Raw genomic sequence first — 18,877 nt, forward strand, 5'->3', positions numbered from 1 at the left:
CATTACCGCTACCGTTCTCCCTTTTAAGTGGAGACACGCAAACTCTCTGGTTAATGACTTTTAATATAACAATGGGAAAAGAAGACTTTGTTCACATGCATGCACTTTAGCTACTGCAGAATAAAAGTGTGATACATTTCCATTTGTTCTACAAGACTTTCCACAACTACGAATGATTTCACTCGCTTTGCCTTCTATGCAAGTGAGTTTCAGCTGGTTACAGTTACCGGCAAGGAGTTTCTGCTGCTTTGGAGTACAGCGCTTCATTCACCGGCTCCAGAGTTACAGCGACGGCTGGCTGCTTCCACTTCCTGACTTCTTTTTCTCTGCTACTGCTACTACAGGTACTCTCAGGACCCGCGCCGCTCTTCAGCACGGGTGTCTTGGATCTGGCCTCGGTATTGAAGAGTCTTCCCTTCTCCAGCTTCCCTCGGCTTGCTTCTGCACATGGGCCTCTGGTAAAACACAGGACTTCCACTCTGTATTCACGGCAATTAGACACACCTGTAAAGGCTGCCAGCTTGTCTCTTCCAATGCAGCCATAGCCAAACATGCTTTGTGAGCAGTGGACCAACTCAGAGCCTGCAGGTGAAATCTACTCTTCCTTTGCTCCTTTTGCTTCCTTCTGTGGTGACACTTCCTAGTGAATTGCCAGCCTACTGCTCTGCTTCTTCTACTGCTATTCCTGCCGACCGTTCAGCTCCTCCTCCAGCTTCTTTCTGCTACTCCTGCCAATCAGGTGAGTTCATTGTCTTCAGATACATACCCTCTGTTTTAATTGCCTCACCTTGCCAATGGCTATTAGGGTTGCTTGCCTGTTCTCTACCTCTGCATGCCTTTTTAGCCGTCTTCTTCTTCCCAGTCCCTGAGGGATTCTGGGACATGTAGTCCCATTTAAGAAAGTTAGATCTTTTTACCTTTTTGATTTGGCAAAGACCATCAGAAGGGCCAGGTCATGGGGAAAGTTATTACGAGGTTCCCCTCAGTCTCCCTGGTCTTATTCCCCACACATCCCCATGTGATCTTCTTGTAGTACTTCACCCCCAGGGGTGGGATCAGAGAGCGCCTGCCTTCCCCTGGCCACATGAGAAGTGTTCCAGACCAGGTTTCCGGGAGGGATCCCATCGGATTCTCCACAGAGTTAGGCATCGGGAGAGGGAGCTGGTTGTGCGCTGCAGTGGGAGGAGCATGGTTGTCTGAGTGTGTTGTGGGAGGCTCTGAAAGGGGTAGGCTTAGGGGGATATTGATCAGGCAAGGGTGTTTTGGAGGGGACATGAAAAAGGCTAAAACAGGGTTGGGAGTGGGAGGGGAAGACTATAGAGTGTAGAGTCGGTGTGCAGTGCAGGAGGTGACCTGGGGAAGGAGAAGGGGAGAGCAGTGTGTAGCTGGCAGTTTGCCCGCAGTATGTTCTGACCGGTTTGCAGGGCGCTTAAGGGGCACAGGGTGCAGGATGGGGTTGTGTTGGCCAGGGTGGTGCGTGCTACACTGAGGGAGGGGAAGTGTGAGTTAGGTGCTTGCAGGGGTGGGGTGGAGGGCAGTGAGTTGAAATCCGATGAGTGGTGCAGCATTGCCAGGGGGCAGATGGGGGTCAGTGTGGGAGGGAGGTTTTATAGTGCGAGATGCGCAGTGGGCTCTAAAGATGGGGTTAAGGGTGTTTGCTGTGAACCTTTGCTAGAGAGGAACTCCAAGCCTAGACTCGGGCACTGGATGAGGGATTTGAAAAGAAGTCTAACCGATTTGATTCTCAGGCAAAGCTAAACTACTGTCAATGGTGGCTGCTGGACTTTAAACCGGGCAAGGCAGCCATACCTGCAGCAAATCGGAACAAGCGACAGAACAAAGCGACAGACCCCCAAACCCTACAAGGTGGGCTGTATTCGGTATAGCCCCAGGCAATATTTTTAAACGGGTGTAAATGGTGCACTTGACAGCTCGATGTTTAGATACATTGTATACAAACCTGTAGGATTTAGAGCAATACTGAGGGCAGCATATCAAATATAACACATTTCAGGGTGGGGGCTCCGTCACTGTACACAAGAGCATTTCACTGCAGAAGCATGTTGGTGTTCCCTTCAGAATACTGTGCGCCCTGTAGAAAAACTGGATGCCCGGGAGACAAATATTTGTGCCAAACACTCTGAGGCAATGCCTGGTACAGAGTGCTAAATTATATGGTGGCTCAAACTATATCAATTTCCAGTACTGTGCCGGGGGATGCAATGTTCATCATTGTTCCCGTGTTAGTTAATAATATGCAAAGAAGAACCGCCATTAAGTATGAACATAGGATCAGACTCGCTAGTATCTGCCTTGATGAAGCCAGCAGATTAGAGGTTCCATGCAAAGCATATCTATGTATCACACAGCAATGCTCAGTGCTGAGTAATTTTAGAGTTCTCATACAATATTGCAGGGTGCTTCCAAGTATGTGATGCTCATTGTGCCATCCTGCCATGAGCGATGCTCAAATAAGGATAGGAAACCAGTTTTCAGGACTGTGCACATGCTCAGTTCCCATGCTGTGTCATCCTCAGAGAATTGTATATGAATCTAACACCAGCAACGATATGGGGGGAGGCGTTAGAAAGGCTTGAAAGAAACCACAATCATTTGAACCAAGTCACACATACCACAGCACCACCTAGTAACCATTGCTGGAAGTTCACCTCCAGCAGGGCATTGTGGGTATGCAAATTAGACTTGGCTCAAAATGTAGAATTGGTTCAAATGGATTTTTGTAAGCATCGAACTATCCTGTGGGTTTAACAATATGGGCCTCATTACTAGTTTGTCAGAATTTCCTGTGGAGATATTGCCAAACTCATTTACTCCAGTTACTTCTCATCATGCAGTCCCATTGGACTCCATTTGAGAAATATGATATTACAGCATTTGGTGACACCGTAAAGGTAATATTAAATGCAGCGAATGTTTAATGTGAATGTTATGTCCACACAAAAGCCGGCAGAATCCAACAGTTTATGACAAGAAACTCCTAATGTGTATTTCCAAATACTACATGTTCTTGTACGACCGTCAAATTCATAATGGAGCCCTATATGTATTGTGTTGTACATAGTGTGAACCTAGCAGGTAAGCAATGGAGCTCTGTATAACACGGGGCTACTGCAATCTGATGCAATAATATGAATAGAATATTAGGTGCGCAGTTAGAAGGATATAGAGGGAGGGGATACAGAGAGTAACAGGCCTGGGATATGAGTGAGGGAGAGTAAGGCGGACCCCCAGAGTCTGCGCCAGGGAGCTTCTGCAGCTCTGCTCCCACTGAATCTATATTTCTGTGAATGCTCAGCAATCTGTCATCTTAATTGCTCTGATAAGTCCTTGGGTCTGCATCAGTGATTCCCTGACACAGCGAATAATAACATCTAAAAAGGATTTTAAGTACAATTCATTGGGTGGTGTGTGTTAGCTCATTTCAGGCCACTATACTCAACAAACATTTCCTTTGGTACAATGCTTTTTTCAGAAATGAAAGTAGGGACCAACCCACACGTGAAGAGTCCACCCACAACAAATATATCAATGCAGGTCAATACTGTACAAAACCCTGATCCTGCAAGAAGGGTGGAATAAGCCACCTTCTGGCCGATGCATATACAGGGCAAAACAAGATCAAGTGAGCTAAATCCTCATAGGCAGCATCGCATACAGGACAAGATCGGTCCACTCCCGCCGGACCATGCGGCCACCACGGCCCATGGGTGGATGCAGTTAACCGTTGCCGTGGATTTAATCACACGGTCTACAGGAAATTTTGTGCAGAGCAAATAGTGCTGAACACCCAGAGACATTATGGTCATGAGGCCACGATTCTTAGATTTTGACATTTCTGATCTTTCACTGTTTAGTCTCACAGATCCGAATAGAGATACTGTCTAACAATTTATCCCTCTCCGGGAGACAATCTACGTGTTTACAATCAGGAGAAAATATCTACTATAGGAAGAAGCACTTATTGTACTTTGAGATCAATTACATATATAAATCGATGGTGATTGGTATGCTAAAATGGTAAACAGGCAGATTGGCATGGGTAGAAGGGGGTGGGCTTAGCACTAAAGTAAGAGGCACCTTATAAGTATGGTCAGGTTGGGGGCATCACAATGAACAATGCTTCTATGTGGTCTAGACTGAGCTTGCAGGCTTTGTGCTACTTGGCTATCCTGTACCCAGAAAAGAATAATACAATAAAAGTGTATAATTAGGAGTGATGGAACATTATAAAAAGAGAAAGACTATTGTAGTAAGGGGTGTGGGAGCTACTGGCTTATATGTGGACCTGGTTCAGTGTATAATAGGATTGTTTCTCGATTGTTGGCTAGAAAATAAGGATTGGTATTTAATGGTGAGATCAGAGAAGTGGAGCTATCAGTGTATAATGGGATGAAATCAGTGCACATTGAAGGTCATGAAGGTCATGGGGAAGTTCAATAGATAAAAGGGAACGTTCAGAATACATTAGGAGGAATTTGTGTGAGTGGTATATAGTGTGTGTGTGTGTGGCTAAGCAATGTATTATAGTATAGTGAAAAATATGTTGCTCATGGGCTTAATCAGTGCATAATGAGATGGCAAGGTTTCCCTTGGAAATGGCTTGTATACTCTGATACGGTTCGATTTATGATGGGAAAACCATTGGATTACATTGTATCATGGAATGGTTAGGCATATGATAGGTGGGATCTGTATATAGTTGGGGGATCATCTAAGAAGCAGAGAGATCTGTGTATCAGAGACATGTCTATGTAAAAGATTTTGCTACCCCTAATCATCGCAAGGCAAGGTCCAGAGTCTGCCACTTTGAAGAACGAAAGGTGTGTTCATAGGTAAAGTAATTAATACAAAGCAAGACCTTGGGACAATATCTTGAAAAGTAACAAAGACAAATACCCCTCAGATGGTAGCGCTATTGAGTAGAACTGGCATTCCAAGGATAGCAATGATGCCTGTATTGCAGAACTGCATTCCCATAACTGTCAACATAAAACCCTAGTAGACCAACTTCTCCTTTCTTCTTATCAAACCACACTCCAAGCCAACATGTGCATCGCAAGACCAGGATTGGTCTGGGGTAGACCAGACCAGTCATGGAAGATTGGAGACACCCACCAGAGGAAGATGGTGAAAGAGCTGACCTCAGATATTTTCAATTGATTGTAGAGTTGAGGTAGAAAAACACTGTTATGTTATCATCTCAAAGCACTGCACACAATTCAAGGAAGCAGAACCAGAGGCAGGGTAACCTTTGCTAGAGCTCATTGGACCAGAAGCATTTCAAGATATTTACAAAATGAAAACACATTGGTTTATTAGGCATATGGGCCCAACTGGTGACCTGCAACGATGAGAATGCTAGAGGTGAGGCCACAAAAGGTCAACCAAAAAGATAGATGCCCTCCCAGAACCTTTCCAAAAGCAAAAGTTAGTTTTGAACTGGATAGGGATAGGTTGGAGTTAGGATTGGGCCAGGCTCATGAGGAGGGAGGAGCTTTCATGCCCTTTTTAGTTTTGGCTACATTGGAGTACAGCCGGGAGGGAAATTGTGTGAGGAGGGACACACAGCTTGTGGGTGTTGTTTGGTTATTTACCCACCCATTGACTTCCCATGACCATGCTAAAACTTGGGGCCATAGTCACCCACTACCCTACCCTTCCCACCCTAAACACATCCTCCAGGGATCTCTTTCAGCTTGCTCTGTCAAGTAGTAACATCAAACTTTGTTATTTTTAATGTGTATGATGAGAGTTCATGATTTAATTGCAGTTGTCAATGATCTTCTGATGAAATAAAAAGTATGAACCAACTGGCCTTCAGCGACTTGATTTTTATTTGTTGAGCTGAAGTCCCATTGAGAGCAACAGCTGATATTAATAGAGATGAGCTTGTAATGGGATTGATGAGCCTATTATAGAAGGGGTCAATGGATATTGAAGAACAGTGCTTTTCATGGCGGCAAGAGTCTTTAATGAATGGAGTGTATGTCTTTGTTTACAATAGTCCTTTCTTTGTTAAAGTCCATTTGTTTCTCTTTTTTCATAGTTCCCAGCGACATGTCTTCATGCTGATCTTGACGTGCTGTTGATGCTCACATTTTCTACCCTACCCCCTCGCCTCCCTAGGGGCGGGGCAATGAAGCCTCACAAGTGACCCAGACTCTGCCCCAAGGCCTGCCCTTCCAAGGACACGGCTGGGGCAATCGCAGAAATAGACTATTGGGAGAGTTCAGCATGGCGGGCTCTTTATCCTGGATGCAACAGACTGAGCTCGGCATGGACTCGGCGGAGGAGGAGGACGAGGGTACAGGAGAAGAGCAAGACTTTGAGAGGTACCTGAATATGAATGGAGTCCTAGGATTAGAAGGGCAAGATGCTAACGGGGCCGGAGACCGGGATGCCTTTGTCATGGACGATCACGACATCCTCGGCCTGGTTGAGGCGAGGACTGTGGGTCTCGATCATAGCTTTTCCCTAGATGAAAATGGCATCCTGGGCTTGGAGCAACAAGATGTCTATTACACCCATTCCTCTCCAAGCCTCTCTGGACGAAGCAGCTATGAAGAGAAACCACAAGCATCCAGGAACACGGACCAGATAAGCTTTGACTTGAGTGACCGACAGGACTCTGGCTCCCCCCCACTAATATCCTCAGTGGGAGAGCACAGCGGGGGCCTCCGTGTCGATGGTACATGCATATCCTAATTATAACATCTTTTTTATTGACAGTGTTTGTAGTGGATAGAGGGACTGAGAGATACAGTGCAAGTTAAAGAGAGAGAGAGAGAGAGAGAGAGAGAGAGAGAGATAGGTGTTAAAACCTCCCTCCCTTACCTTGTCTCCAAATATCAACTCTCCTGCTCAACAGATAGTTTGAAGAAAAATCAGATGGAATATGGACTTGCAGGATTCACAGGTATCGCTGAATACATGAATGTTATGGTTTTGTTGTAGACATCTCTGAATCGAGGAGACAACACAATATGCATTTGTATGAGATCATGAAGTCCGTGTTTGTAAAACTAGGTGTGGTGACCAGTGTTATAATGGCTGGAGTGGCATAGGCCCGGATTGAGGTCAGAGAACTGGAAAAGGGGCAGATGGAGGTGCATTGGCTAAACGTTGTGCATAGTCCTGGTACCGAAATAGCAGGGGCTGCTGGCTTTCAGCACTGGAGCCTGGGTACTGCAAAAGCAGGGTTGCACTGGTCAGGTTTGAGATGCGTTTACAGATCATAGTACTGGATCAGTATGGCCCGCAGCAGGCTGGGATTGAGATGCATTGCTTGAACTGTAAGTGCCAGGTCTAGTACTGAAGTATAAGAGGGTGCCTCAGGTCTGAAATAAGATGCATTGGCTGAGCTGTGTGTTAAGGCCTTCCACTGGAACAAAAGGAAGCAGGGTACAAGTGCATTGGATACACTGTAAGGTTCTAGCTCTCCAAGAACAGGGCGTCCAGTAGATCAGGAGTCGGATCCACTGGCAAAGCTATCTATGCTGGTATTTTGACATTTGCATTGAATAACGAAGAGGGTAGCACTTGGAATGTAAGCGCTATACACGGGAATACCACCTGTGGCTGCAGTGGTCTCTTAGCAAGGTGCTTTGCATAAGGTCAGACTGATACATGAAGAATACATTATCCAGTTGGTGTGAGCTTCTGGTTCTAGCACTGGAATGTCAGGGTAACCGGCAAGTCAGATTTAAGGTGCATTGGCACAATGACATGCAGAAGGTTTACAGTAAAAGCAATGTGTAAGACCTTAGTACTGTAATAGCCGGGCACGCGTTAGGCCATGTCTAAGGTGCACTGGTTAATCTATCTCTAAGGTTGTAGTGCTGCAATATTAGGACCCGTGATCGAGCAAGTTTAAGGTGCGTTGGTACGCTGTCAGGAAGGTGCTTTACCAGGGCACGGAGCAGAGTTTAGGTGCATTGGCTGATCTTTCTGTCCTTTTCTAGTACTGGAACATAAAAGGTGCTTCAGATCAGAGGTGAGCTACATTACATCCACTAAACTGTGTGTGAAGTCCTGGCAGTCAAGCATTTAGGTGTGTGATGCAGTAGAGGGTTGACATACAATGGCAAAGAGTATATGATGTATCCCAGAACTCTGTTTTTAGTGAATGGTTTGGGTGAGGATTGTGTAACAAGCACCAGAGAGGTGCCTTTCCAGAGCTTTGGCATTGAGTACTGGGAAACCTTTTGCATCACTTATTGTCTTCCCTGTCACACTGTCTTGTTTTTCCCTCTGTTTTTCAGATAGTGTTGAAGATATTGAGCCAGGGAATTTGAATGACCCTGATGCACCTCGGATCTGGATGCCAACAAGGGATCGACAGCTCGACATGACGGAGGACGAACAAGAAAGAGCCAGCTCTGGTGAGCTGGAGAGGCCAGAAGCCGATGAGGACGAAGGGGGGAGTCAAAGGGACGAGTACCCAGATCTCCCGTATGATGGACGGTACGAGTCGGACTACGACCTGAGTGCAGAGGCGATGCAGGACTCCGAGGGGGTGTATGAAGAATACCGGAAGGTCCTGGGTTCCGGTATGGGAATAGCTCAGGAGGAGTGGGAGCAATCTGGTGCTAGTCCAGACCAGTCAAGAGCGGTGGCTGAGAACCTCTATGAGTCAGACAATGGTTCCGCTGGATCTGTTGAGGAAGCTGCTCGCAGTATAAGCCAATTGGGGGAAACACTGGGCTTTCCATCTGACCTTCCAGCTGCTTTTAGTGAACGCATGTTGGAAATTAAGGAACCAAGCCCACTTACAGACTCCAGTCACTGGAACATGAGCCAGAGTCTCCTCAGCCACGTGTCCATGGAGGACCTTCTGAATAATCCTGGCATAGATGATGAAACATTCCCCGAGTCTTCCCATACTGAAAGTGTTGAGGATTCTGCAGCAGCTGCCTTCAGAATGTCAACCAGAGGCCGCAGACCTTCTCAGAGCCGTCCAGCATTAGCTGATAAGTTCATGAGACGACAAGAAGCACAGGCACACAAAGCTACACCATCTACCAGTGGGAAGCAGCTAGATTCCAAGTCCCAGCACCCATCCCAGACACGGAAGACCAATATACCAGCTTTGCTTCCTTCCAAGTCTAGCAAGCAGTCCAGGTCATTAAGCCCAAAAAGGACTCCAGTGGATAAAAAAACTGCTCGATCACGTTCCCCTCAGCCCACTCCTTCGGCCGACCTCCCAACATATGGTCGTGGACAGCTGAACTATCCTCTTCCCGATTTCTCTAAGGTGGAGGCAAGGGTAAAGTTTGATCAGAGTTATCGTCCTCCCAGGGGACGCTCTTTGCTTCGGAAGCAGGCCGGCGCGGATGCTCCTCTTATTTTCAAATCTCCAGCAGAAATTGTACGAGAAGTTCTCCTCAGCAGCACAGAGACAAGTCCTTTGAAAATGGCTGCATCGTCTGCTGCGGTCCCTGCGGAATTCAAGTCACCGAGACAGGCTACGGAACTTGTGCATCAACTGCAGGTAATCTGAGGGTTTTCCAACAGAGAACTCATTCAATCACTGGTGTGTGCGTGTGTGTGGGTGGAGAACGCTTGGCTTGACTGAAGTTGGCATCAAAGCATCATGCTCTATAACTTCCTGCTGGATTCAGGTAGTTTCAGGTGGCCAGGAGGAGGTTGTTTCCCTTAGACCCAATAGCTGATGGTCGCACCATTTGAGAGAGTTTTCAATCCTCCCAAACTAGGGTCGCTATGGGACTTACTGCTCAGCTTGGGAGTAGTCTACTTCTGCTACTCAGTATTTGTTGCCCAAGTCACATCAAAGCACCATGACCAGACTCCTGAGGGAATGTCTAATTGGGTTTCACCGACCCAGTACTTGCCCACACATTAAGGATTTATGATAGACATCAGGAAACGACCTACAGAGGCACATACGGCCTGTTCCTTCACTGACCTTGCAGGCCGTGTAAGACATGGTTACTCATTGTGAACCCACAGGTGCTTTTGACTTCAATTCCCATCAGCCTTAGCCAGCATACTCGGTGGTCAATGGTCATGGGAGTTGTAGTTCAAAATACCTAGAGGTGCACATTATAAGTACCCATGCTATAAGACATAGCACCGCCCTGTCTCTTAGATTGAACATTTGGGAAGCAAACTCTTACTGTGGGTTGGCTACAAGCGAAACTGCAACTGAGATACCTATAAGAACTCTTTTATAGTTACCTGGACCTCGGTAGAAAGTGCAGACACATTATTAATGCAAATTGTACCACATTCAATCATTTTATTATTCATACGGAAATGAGAAACCAACTTCTGCCTATAAATAAATGAGGCTGTGTATAAGTAAAATACTTTTTGAAGAGTTCAGATGTTTTTGTTTTATTATTAACAGCATTAACACATTTCGATAAAATCCTCACAAGAGCCTTCTTTTAGTTGATGTTTCCTCGCTGACTTTGTCAGATTTTGTGTATGTTCATATGTGTGCGTGCGCATTCATGTGAATGCGTAGTCTGTCTTTCCCACCATAATGCTTGATGACATACTGAGAGCTAAGTTGCTTCAAGATGAGTCTGAGATCAAGGTGTCTTAGTTTAGGAATGAAGGATGACTAGTTCAGATACAAATTTAGTGAATAATAACACTCACAATCTAAATGTCATGGATGTGTAGAAAAGACATGGGTAAACATTGTCTCCCTGTCCCCCACACCATTCTCATGAAGGTGCCTGAGTAGATCCATGTGGTGTGGTACCCCATGTGCAAACTCTGCCACGGGGTTCCAATGTGAGGTCTCCACATTATGCAGGAACTCCTTGTGCCAGTACACAGGGACCACCCTACTGATCTCTCGTGTAGTCACATGATTTCAATCCATTGGAATCAATTGAGAAGCTCAACACGTCCCATGTCTGCCTTGATCATACACATGTGCACATCACATCAGACCTGCCACATGTACACCGTAAAACACATGGAAACCTTGGCAAAGCTTGGCTTCCAACACCTTTAACTAGTCGCATGTGGGTGACGCCTCCATTCATCTCTGTTGTGCACAGAGAAAGATCATAATCACTGCAAGGAGTGAATGCTAGTCTACATTATTTACCTTTGAAGCTTTACACACTCCCCCTGCCCAACAATATGTGTATTTAAAAAATGTGTGGAAAAGTATAGCATCAGAATCCTCGCTAAGATTAGTTTAAAATTCTGATTAAAGACCTGTGAAGATTCTCATTGATCACACCAGTTCAAAGATTCAAAGATGTAGACACTTTAACCTTCAAATAGGTGTTTTATGTGCGTACTAAAATGTGTAGATGTTGGAGATTTAAATAAGAACTGCAAACTCAGACTCAGATCAGTTTAAAATACGAATTCTAGCTGTGAAAGTTCCTGGTTATCTGGGGAGTTTTGTTATTTTAATGGAATTTGTATTAATCTACACTGCAATCTGTATGATCTTCAGGCACTCTGGTGGATCTGAAAGAGAGGGGGTTGGGTGAGGTTAGTGGGGGGAGGAGGGATGCAAGATAGCTTTGCTGTTTTGTTTATACATGCACACCTGATGTACCCAGATGTCTACATTGTGGCGGGTCGAAAGAAGGAGTCGGACACAACACAGACATTTTTAAGCACTTTATTTTAAATAATAGAAGGTCTAGCTTTCCCCTATTGCTATAGGAGAATTCCCAACCTAACTAAATTGAACTACAGTGATCGTCTGTCTTCAGGAAGTCAAAAATCAAAAATGTCCTCAGTCCAAACTTAACCTTATCTGACCCCAACACTAATAATAGGAGCTAAACTGGGCCCAACAGAATCTCTCTCTTCTGGTGGCCTCCCCTTTGCCTTTTTGTCTTGCGTCTTCCCCCACGGTCTTCTGGTTTCATACAAGTCTGTAATATCTAAATGTCTCTTGTATCACAAAAATATTCCTTGTGATGATCCCCTCTGGTACTGAAATGTCTCGTTTGTGAGCTCCTGCAGCTTTTTCCAACTGTTGGTGGGTCGTATTTTCCTGAGCAAACAACATTTAATATTATTCTCTTGAATATAGTCTCTTAAACACTTTCTTTTCACTCTTGGTTGTTCCTCTGACTTATTAGTTTTGAAGGTTCCCCACCTCTGAGATTGCTTTACCAAGTTCCTTCTTTCCTGGTGTACTTGACTTTATAAACCTAACTCGCAATACGTTTCCCAACTTGTATCACTGGAGTCTCACGACTCTTTAACAATTGTCCCTCTTGAAATCACTTCTTGGGGTTTCACTCTCTTCCCCACAATAGTTGTGCCTGCTTTCTTAATGCTTTCCATCCTTTTCCTGCTTTAGGTTTTTGAATATCGGTTTCTGCTCACTCGTTATTTTGTTAATACATATATCATAATCAATGTCTCTTTGCTTAATTATTCTCCCTGTGGATACCTGCTCCTCCAGCACACCCCTGTAGCTGCATCAGCCTTGGGTGACTTTGCGGGAGTCGGCCAACGCTTGGGTCGCTCAATTTTCTCTCTTTCAATTCGCTTCTCGGTATCTCAGTTGCCCCAGTCTCGGCTTCTCTGTAGCTTGCCTCGCTCGCCAAATGACGACAGGCGGGAAGTTTTCCTCGCTTCCTATCATCCAGGTTTCGGCATAGGTCAGAGTTCTCCAGGCTGACCACGGCACCTCCATGGTGGCAGTTCTTCTGCTGTCTGCTACGCCTGTCCTCCTGCATCTCCAAATTGCCTTTCCTGCTTCTCGAAGTACAGAGGGCTGCACGGCTGCACTCAGCTCCACCTGTCCTTGGTGTTCCGACATCAGGGGGCCTCCCCTGCATAGCACTCTCTCTCCTCGGTTTGGGATTCCTCGTCCCGTTTTCGTAGCCATTTCTTCTTAGAGTGATATCTCCTTTATTTCCAGATAACGTGTTGGGTTCAACATTACCTACAGCCAAACAGGAGAGGACACAGGCAGAGTTGCATTTTTTCCGGCACCCAGAAATCAGCAATTACCGGGTCATTACGGCCTTGCCGGATCCAATATTTGCCCATTCCTGGGAGCCAGAAAAAATTCTAGGGCTCAATGGGAATGGGGAAGCCGAAAGCACAGGCACCGTTGGTGCCTGTGCATCCGAAATGCTGTGCTCGCGGGTGCCTTTCATTCCACCTGGTCAGACCTGGCGAAATCAAAAGCACCCACGAGCACAACTCGGAGTTTGCCGGTCTGGATACAATGGTACCAGAAAGCTTATCGGTACCGTTGTAAACGGACCAGCAAACTCGTAATGATGCCCAGTGTCTTTGATACAGGGCCGTCCCATGTATGCAGATAAAATGTCCTGCATAGGGAATTCCCTTTGGAAATAGGATTCCTTGTCCCATAAAGTGGAGTCACTGCCAGTGAGGTCCCACTTGCACAGACCCCTAGCTAGGATCTTGCGGAGTGGGTTCACCTCCCTAGCCTCAAGGGGGGTGGCTTCCCCTTGGGGAGAAGGGACGAATACCCTTGATTCATAACAGCATACAGATCAATTGCTAGGTATTCTGTATCCAAATGGGAGCCTTGTTTGCCCATGCTGGTAGGATACAATTGCCCGGGTCGTGTTATATACATTTGCTGTAGAGGTGTAGTGTTCCTCTGTTTGATGTCTGATGGGAGGATTGTTCAATTGCCATCTGCGGGTGGCTTGGTTGGTATCCCTATTGATTGACAGAACATAGACTTTGAGCATGTTAGTATGCCAAGTAGATGGAGGCCTCCATGAGCAGTCAAACCTGAAACCAGATATACACCATAGGATTACAAGGCATGACAAAGGTACAGAAGTCATCATAAAACATTATAAGTCCTAGAAACACATGACAGTGGTCTTTACAACCCGGTGCCTTCCCATGCTTCTATCCCTAGCCTCTTTTAGACCGCTCCCATTTCACTTTCTTGCATTATCACTGTCAGACCCCTTCTCTCTCTTTGTCCCTCTCTTTCTCTGTGTATGTCTCATTTTCTCTATTTTTCTCTCTATGTCCCTCTCTTTCAATTAGATACATATTATCCGTGTGCAACAAGGATCTGGAAATTAGCAGATGTGGGAGGGTGTTTTGATTCTGTAAAACGTCTGCTTGAGATGAGAAGACCAGAGGCAGCCATTTCCAATTCCATAGTATGTTGGTTGGTAGTCTGAGCAAACCTCAATCCTTTTTTTGAAAAAATGTTTTTATTAATTTCCATATAACCACAACAACCAATAACCAACAACAATTACATAATCACATGCTTCATAATTGCTTCTTGTTTCCCCCTTCAACTCCCCAACCCCTGTCCCTCCCCTTGCCTGTTCATTGTTCTAACTTTTATTCATTCTACCACACTGTGCCCGGCCACTTCTTGTGTGCTTTGGGCAGCACCATCAGTTTCTTGCTGATCAAACAATGTCACAGTCAATGCAATCCATTGGAGAATGTCCGTTCCAGGTTCCTGGGCCTCATTACGACCCTGGCAGAAGACCATGGTGCTTTTAGCACCATGGTCCATGCCGGTAAGTTACCGACTCCGCCATGGAGAAAGTGGGAATTACCACCCCATTACAAGGTTGGCGGGGTGGTAATTCCCCCTTCCTCCATGGCCCTTCCCCATTCCCATTTTTGCCCCATAGGGCTCAATGAGAATGGGAAGGCGCTAAGTACGGTGCCGCAAATTGCGGCACCGTAATTAGCACCAAGGTCCCTTAGTGGGTCCCTACTTTAACGGCTGGTCTACACCAGCCGTTAAGGTCGGGTCCCGCAAAGGGACCATGTAATTAGGCGCTAATAGGTTAAAGGCGCCGCAGCTTTTTACGGCGCTGTTAACCCATTAGCGCCTGGGTCGTAATGAGGCCCCCTGTCTTTGTACTCCCAATGCCTTTTCCCACACCCCTGTTTCTGCCTTCGACCATTTCCTCAAATCATCCCACCATCTATCTATGTTGGGGTCTGTTGCGGCTTTCCAATGCATTGCTATGCTGCGTTTGGCTAGTATGTAAATTAGGTCTTTCATCTTTGCCAGGGTTTTCTGTTTCGCGTTTCTCTTAAACAAGCCCAATATGCAGGCATCTGGAGACTGGATATCCAAAGTAACACCCCCTCAGGCTACTTTACTCACCACCATCCCCCAGAAGGCCTGTATCACCCTGCAACTCCAAAACATATGCATCACTGCTGCATTTTCTTCAGTATATTTGGGTTCATATCTGACTCTTTGCTCTGTTGAATTTTGCTATAGCTGCAGGGGTGAGGTATGCCCTCTGTATGATGTACATTTGGATTAGCTATAGTCTTGCATTCCTAGAAACATTGTTGTGATATAGGGTCACCCGACTCCACTCATTATCATCAAACGTTCTCCCCAATTACTCCTCCCACTGTATCTTGCATTTCAATTGTGTTCTGGAGGATCGATCATTCAATACTTCATGAATTCTACAAATTGCATCCCCCCGTCTGAGGTGTTTACGAGTGTTTCCATGTCTTCACATCCAATATCCTCCTCTGAGACGGCTGGCTCTTTGCTCCTTTGAATTTCGCTATAGCTGCAGGGGTGAGTTATGCCCTCTGTATGATGTACAATTGGATTAGCTGTAGTCTGGCGTTCCTGGAAACCTTTTTGTGATATAGGGTCACCCGACTCCACTCATTATCATCCAACGTTCTCCCCAATTCCTCCTCCCAGCCTATCTTGCATTTCAATTGTGTTCTCGAGTATCGATCAATCGATACTTCATAAATTCGAGAAATTGCATCCCCCCGTCTGAGGTGTTTACGAGTGTTTCCATGTCTTCACATCCAATATCCTCCTCTGAGACGGCTGCCCATCTTTTTGATTGTACCTAATATAGACCTGTGTAACAGGAATTGGCCCTCATCTATGTTCATGATCTCCCTTAATTTTTTAAACTCCATCCATCCTTCATCATTCCTCAAATCCCCTATCATCGATATTCCACTCGCCTTCCAGTGTGTCCTCACTCTACTTCTATGTCCAGGCATATCCGACACCACAGCTGCCAAAGGTGTCTGTGGCGATATTGTGTCTCCCATTCCCATGGTTCTATATGTCCTCCGCCATAACTGTATTCTCAACTTGACTAAATAAGGGTGACTACACTGTTCTTTCGGGGAGTCCAAATCACGTCCCTGAGGACTTTTAACTGCTGGCTGTGAGAGAATTCTGTCCCCAGTGGGGTCATCCGCCATCCATTGCACCACATAATGTAACTGGCATGCCAGAAAGTATAATTCAAAATTCGGGATCTTCAGTCCTCCCTGTGCGTATGGACTCTGTAATACATGCAGTGCCTCTCTATGTCTGCTTCCTTGCCAAAGGAAGCCCCTGCATGCTTTGTCTAGTTCCGTGAAGAACTTCTTAGGGATGTTGTATGGGACATTCCCAAAGAAGTGCATCAGTCTTGGTAATGCCACCATCTTTAATAATTACGCTCTTCCTGCCATTGACAGGGGTAGCTTACCCCAGAACTCCATTGATATGTTTAAGCCCTCCTTTGCACGAACTGTGTTAGCTTCATGCTCTAGGTTAGGGTCTCTATATATATTCAGCCCCACATATTTAAAGGAGTCTTTACTCCATGGCATGGATAGGACTAGGAGTTCTGCCACACTCAGAGTCGCCATCTTGGCCACTGGGAATAGGCAAGACTGACTTGCTCTTATTTATTCTGATCCCTTTCCATATACTACAATTGTCTAGCACCTCCAACACGTATTCCAGATAAACCTCTGGGTCCTTAAGGTACAGCAACATGTCATCTGTGTACATTCACACTTTGTGCCGCACCCCCCGTATTTGTATGCCCACATAGCTATATTCCTGTCTCAGGAATGCTGCTATTGGTTCCGCCGCCAGTATATATAGCATTTGGGACAGCGGGAACCCCTGTCTCGTCCCTTTAAACAGTTCCCATAGATCGGAGAAATTGGAGCCTGTTCTAACCCTGGCCATCGGCTGAGTATATATCAATTTCACCCACTTCAGACCTATTCCCATCCTTACCACAGTGGCATATAACCAGTCCCAATGGACAGAATCAAACGCCTTGGTAGCATTCAGTGAGACAACAGCAGCTGCACCGCCTTGTAATTTCTACAGTCGATGACGTGGTGCAATCTTCTCAGATACCTGGCTATACTCCTCCCAGGGACGTATCCCGTTTGGTCTTGATGGACAAGGACCAGTATCACTTTCCTAAGCCTGTTAGTCAGGAGTGCAGTCAAGATCTTACTATCTTGATTTAATAGTAACAACGGTCTATAGGAGCCACAATCTGTGTCATCTCTGTTTGGTTTGAGGAGTGGGATTATCACCACTGCGCAATCTTCCCGGGAGAACCCCCAATTCATAAGCTTTGTTATATACGAAGTAGTGGTGTAAATGTATCTGCGTAAGCCTTGTATAACTTCCCCGGTAACCCATCTGTGCGAGGGGCTTTCCCCGTAGGCAACGTTCTATTAGTAGCCGAAACCTTCCCAGGGGTAACCGTCTCTTCCAAAATGCCATGCTGCTGTTTGTCTAATCTCGGCCGAGTGATTAGATCCAGGGTGTCTTGTAGCTCTTCTTCGCTCGCACTCTGTGGATCTGTGTACAATTTCTTATAATATTCTGAAAATACCTCGTTTATACCCTCTTGTGTATGAACCTCCTCTCCTCTGCATTTAGAATGGTGTGTATTGGGGCTCTCGCCTTCTTATCCCTATACAGCCAAGCTAACATTCTCCCAGGTTGGTCTCCTTGTACATGGCTTTGCTTTAAGTATTTCACATAGCTAAATGTACCCAACCTTTCCCAATTTGTTATACACAACTGCTGCAGTCTGATCTCTTCCTCCAGTTGGCCTTCTTCAACCTCACCCCGTCGTTCTAATTTCAACAGCCTCCCTTCCGCATCATTCAAGTCTTTAATGATAGCTTTCTGTACTCCCCCTGCTGTGGCTATCATTTCACCTCTGATCACCACTTTATATACTTCCCAAATCGTGCCCACCCATTTCACACTGCCCTCATTAGTTTCCATTAAATGCGCTGTCTTTTTTCTGATGTGTTCTAGAAATGATTTGTCATGCAAGGACTCACTCCTCAATCTCCATGTGGGTATGGGTGGTCTAATGGTAACCTCCAAATTGCTAGCAGGGGAGCATGGTCCGACAAAACCAAGGCCTGGAATTCAGCAACCACAAATTCCCCCACACATTCTTGCACTGTAAACAAATAATCCAGCCTTGTGTAGACTTTATGGGTGGCGGAATAGTGTGAGTATTCCCTCTTGCCGCTGTGCATTGTCCTCCAAACGTCGACCAACTGAAAGTGTTGTATGAGGGTGCTCAGGACCTTTGCCGGTGGGGCCGGTCGTTTATGCTTAGTGTCAGACTGATCAATAGCGGGATTCAGGGTACAACTAAAATCACCACCCCATATAACTGTCCGCACCCTATATGGCCCAACCGTGCATACAATGACCTGAAAAAAATGGTGGCATCATTATTGGCCACGTAAGTGATGAGTATGCAAACCTCCTGATTTTCCATCATGCCATGAAATATAGACATCCTCCCCTCATCGTCTGTCTTAGTGGCCAGTCTCTTGAATGGGATAGTGGGATTCACCCATATTAAGACCCCTCTTGCATAAGTTGAATATGTAGATCCAACCATTCCCCCCCAAGAGCTTCCCAATTTCTTAAGTTTACATGCATTCAGGTGTGTTTCCTGCAGAAGAGCTATCCCCACTTTTTGTCTTCTCAAGTACGCAAATACCCTCATCCTTTTAACATAGTTGTTTAGACCTCAGACTATACCCCAATCTCCCCCGGACAGTGTAACATATTGGGCCTTATTACGAATGTGGCGGTAAGGCA

The 18,877-nt window shown here is 45.8% G+C and overlaps 1 protein-coding gene across 4 annotated transcripts in view; it reads left to right on the plus strand.

Moving 5' to 3' along the window:
• The window catches only part of AKNA (AT-hook transcription factor), a 442,732-nt gene that overhangs the window by 153,290 nt on the left and 270,565 nt on the right, over positions 1-18,877 (plus strand). For 3 of the 4 annotated variants that reach the window (XM_069609684.1, XM_069609685.1, XM_069609686.1), the window contains exons 2-3: positions 6,068-6,709; positions 8,283-9,511. In XM_069609684.1, coding sequence (XP_069465785.1) covers positions 6,256-6,709; positions 8,283-9,511 — 1,683 coding nt within the window. In that variant the 5' untranslated portion in view covers positions 6,068-6,255. Of the gene's footprint in view, positions 1-355; positions 740-6,067; positions 6,710-8,282; positions 9,512-18,877 lie in introns of those variants that run through there. The other variant, XM_069609687.1, reaches the window with a different exon arrangement.

This window comes from Ambystoma mexicanum, chromosome 8, assembly GCF_040938575.1.
Source record: "Ambystoma mexicanum isolate Mex_15411 chromosome 8, UKY_AmexF1_1, whole genome shotgun sequence".
Lineage (NCBI taxonomy): Eukaryota > Metazoa > Chordata > Amphibia > Caudata > Ambystomatidae > Ambystoma > Ambystoma mexicanum.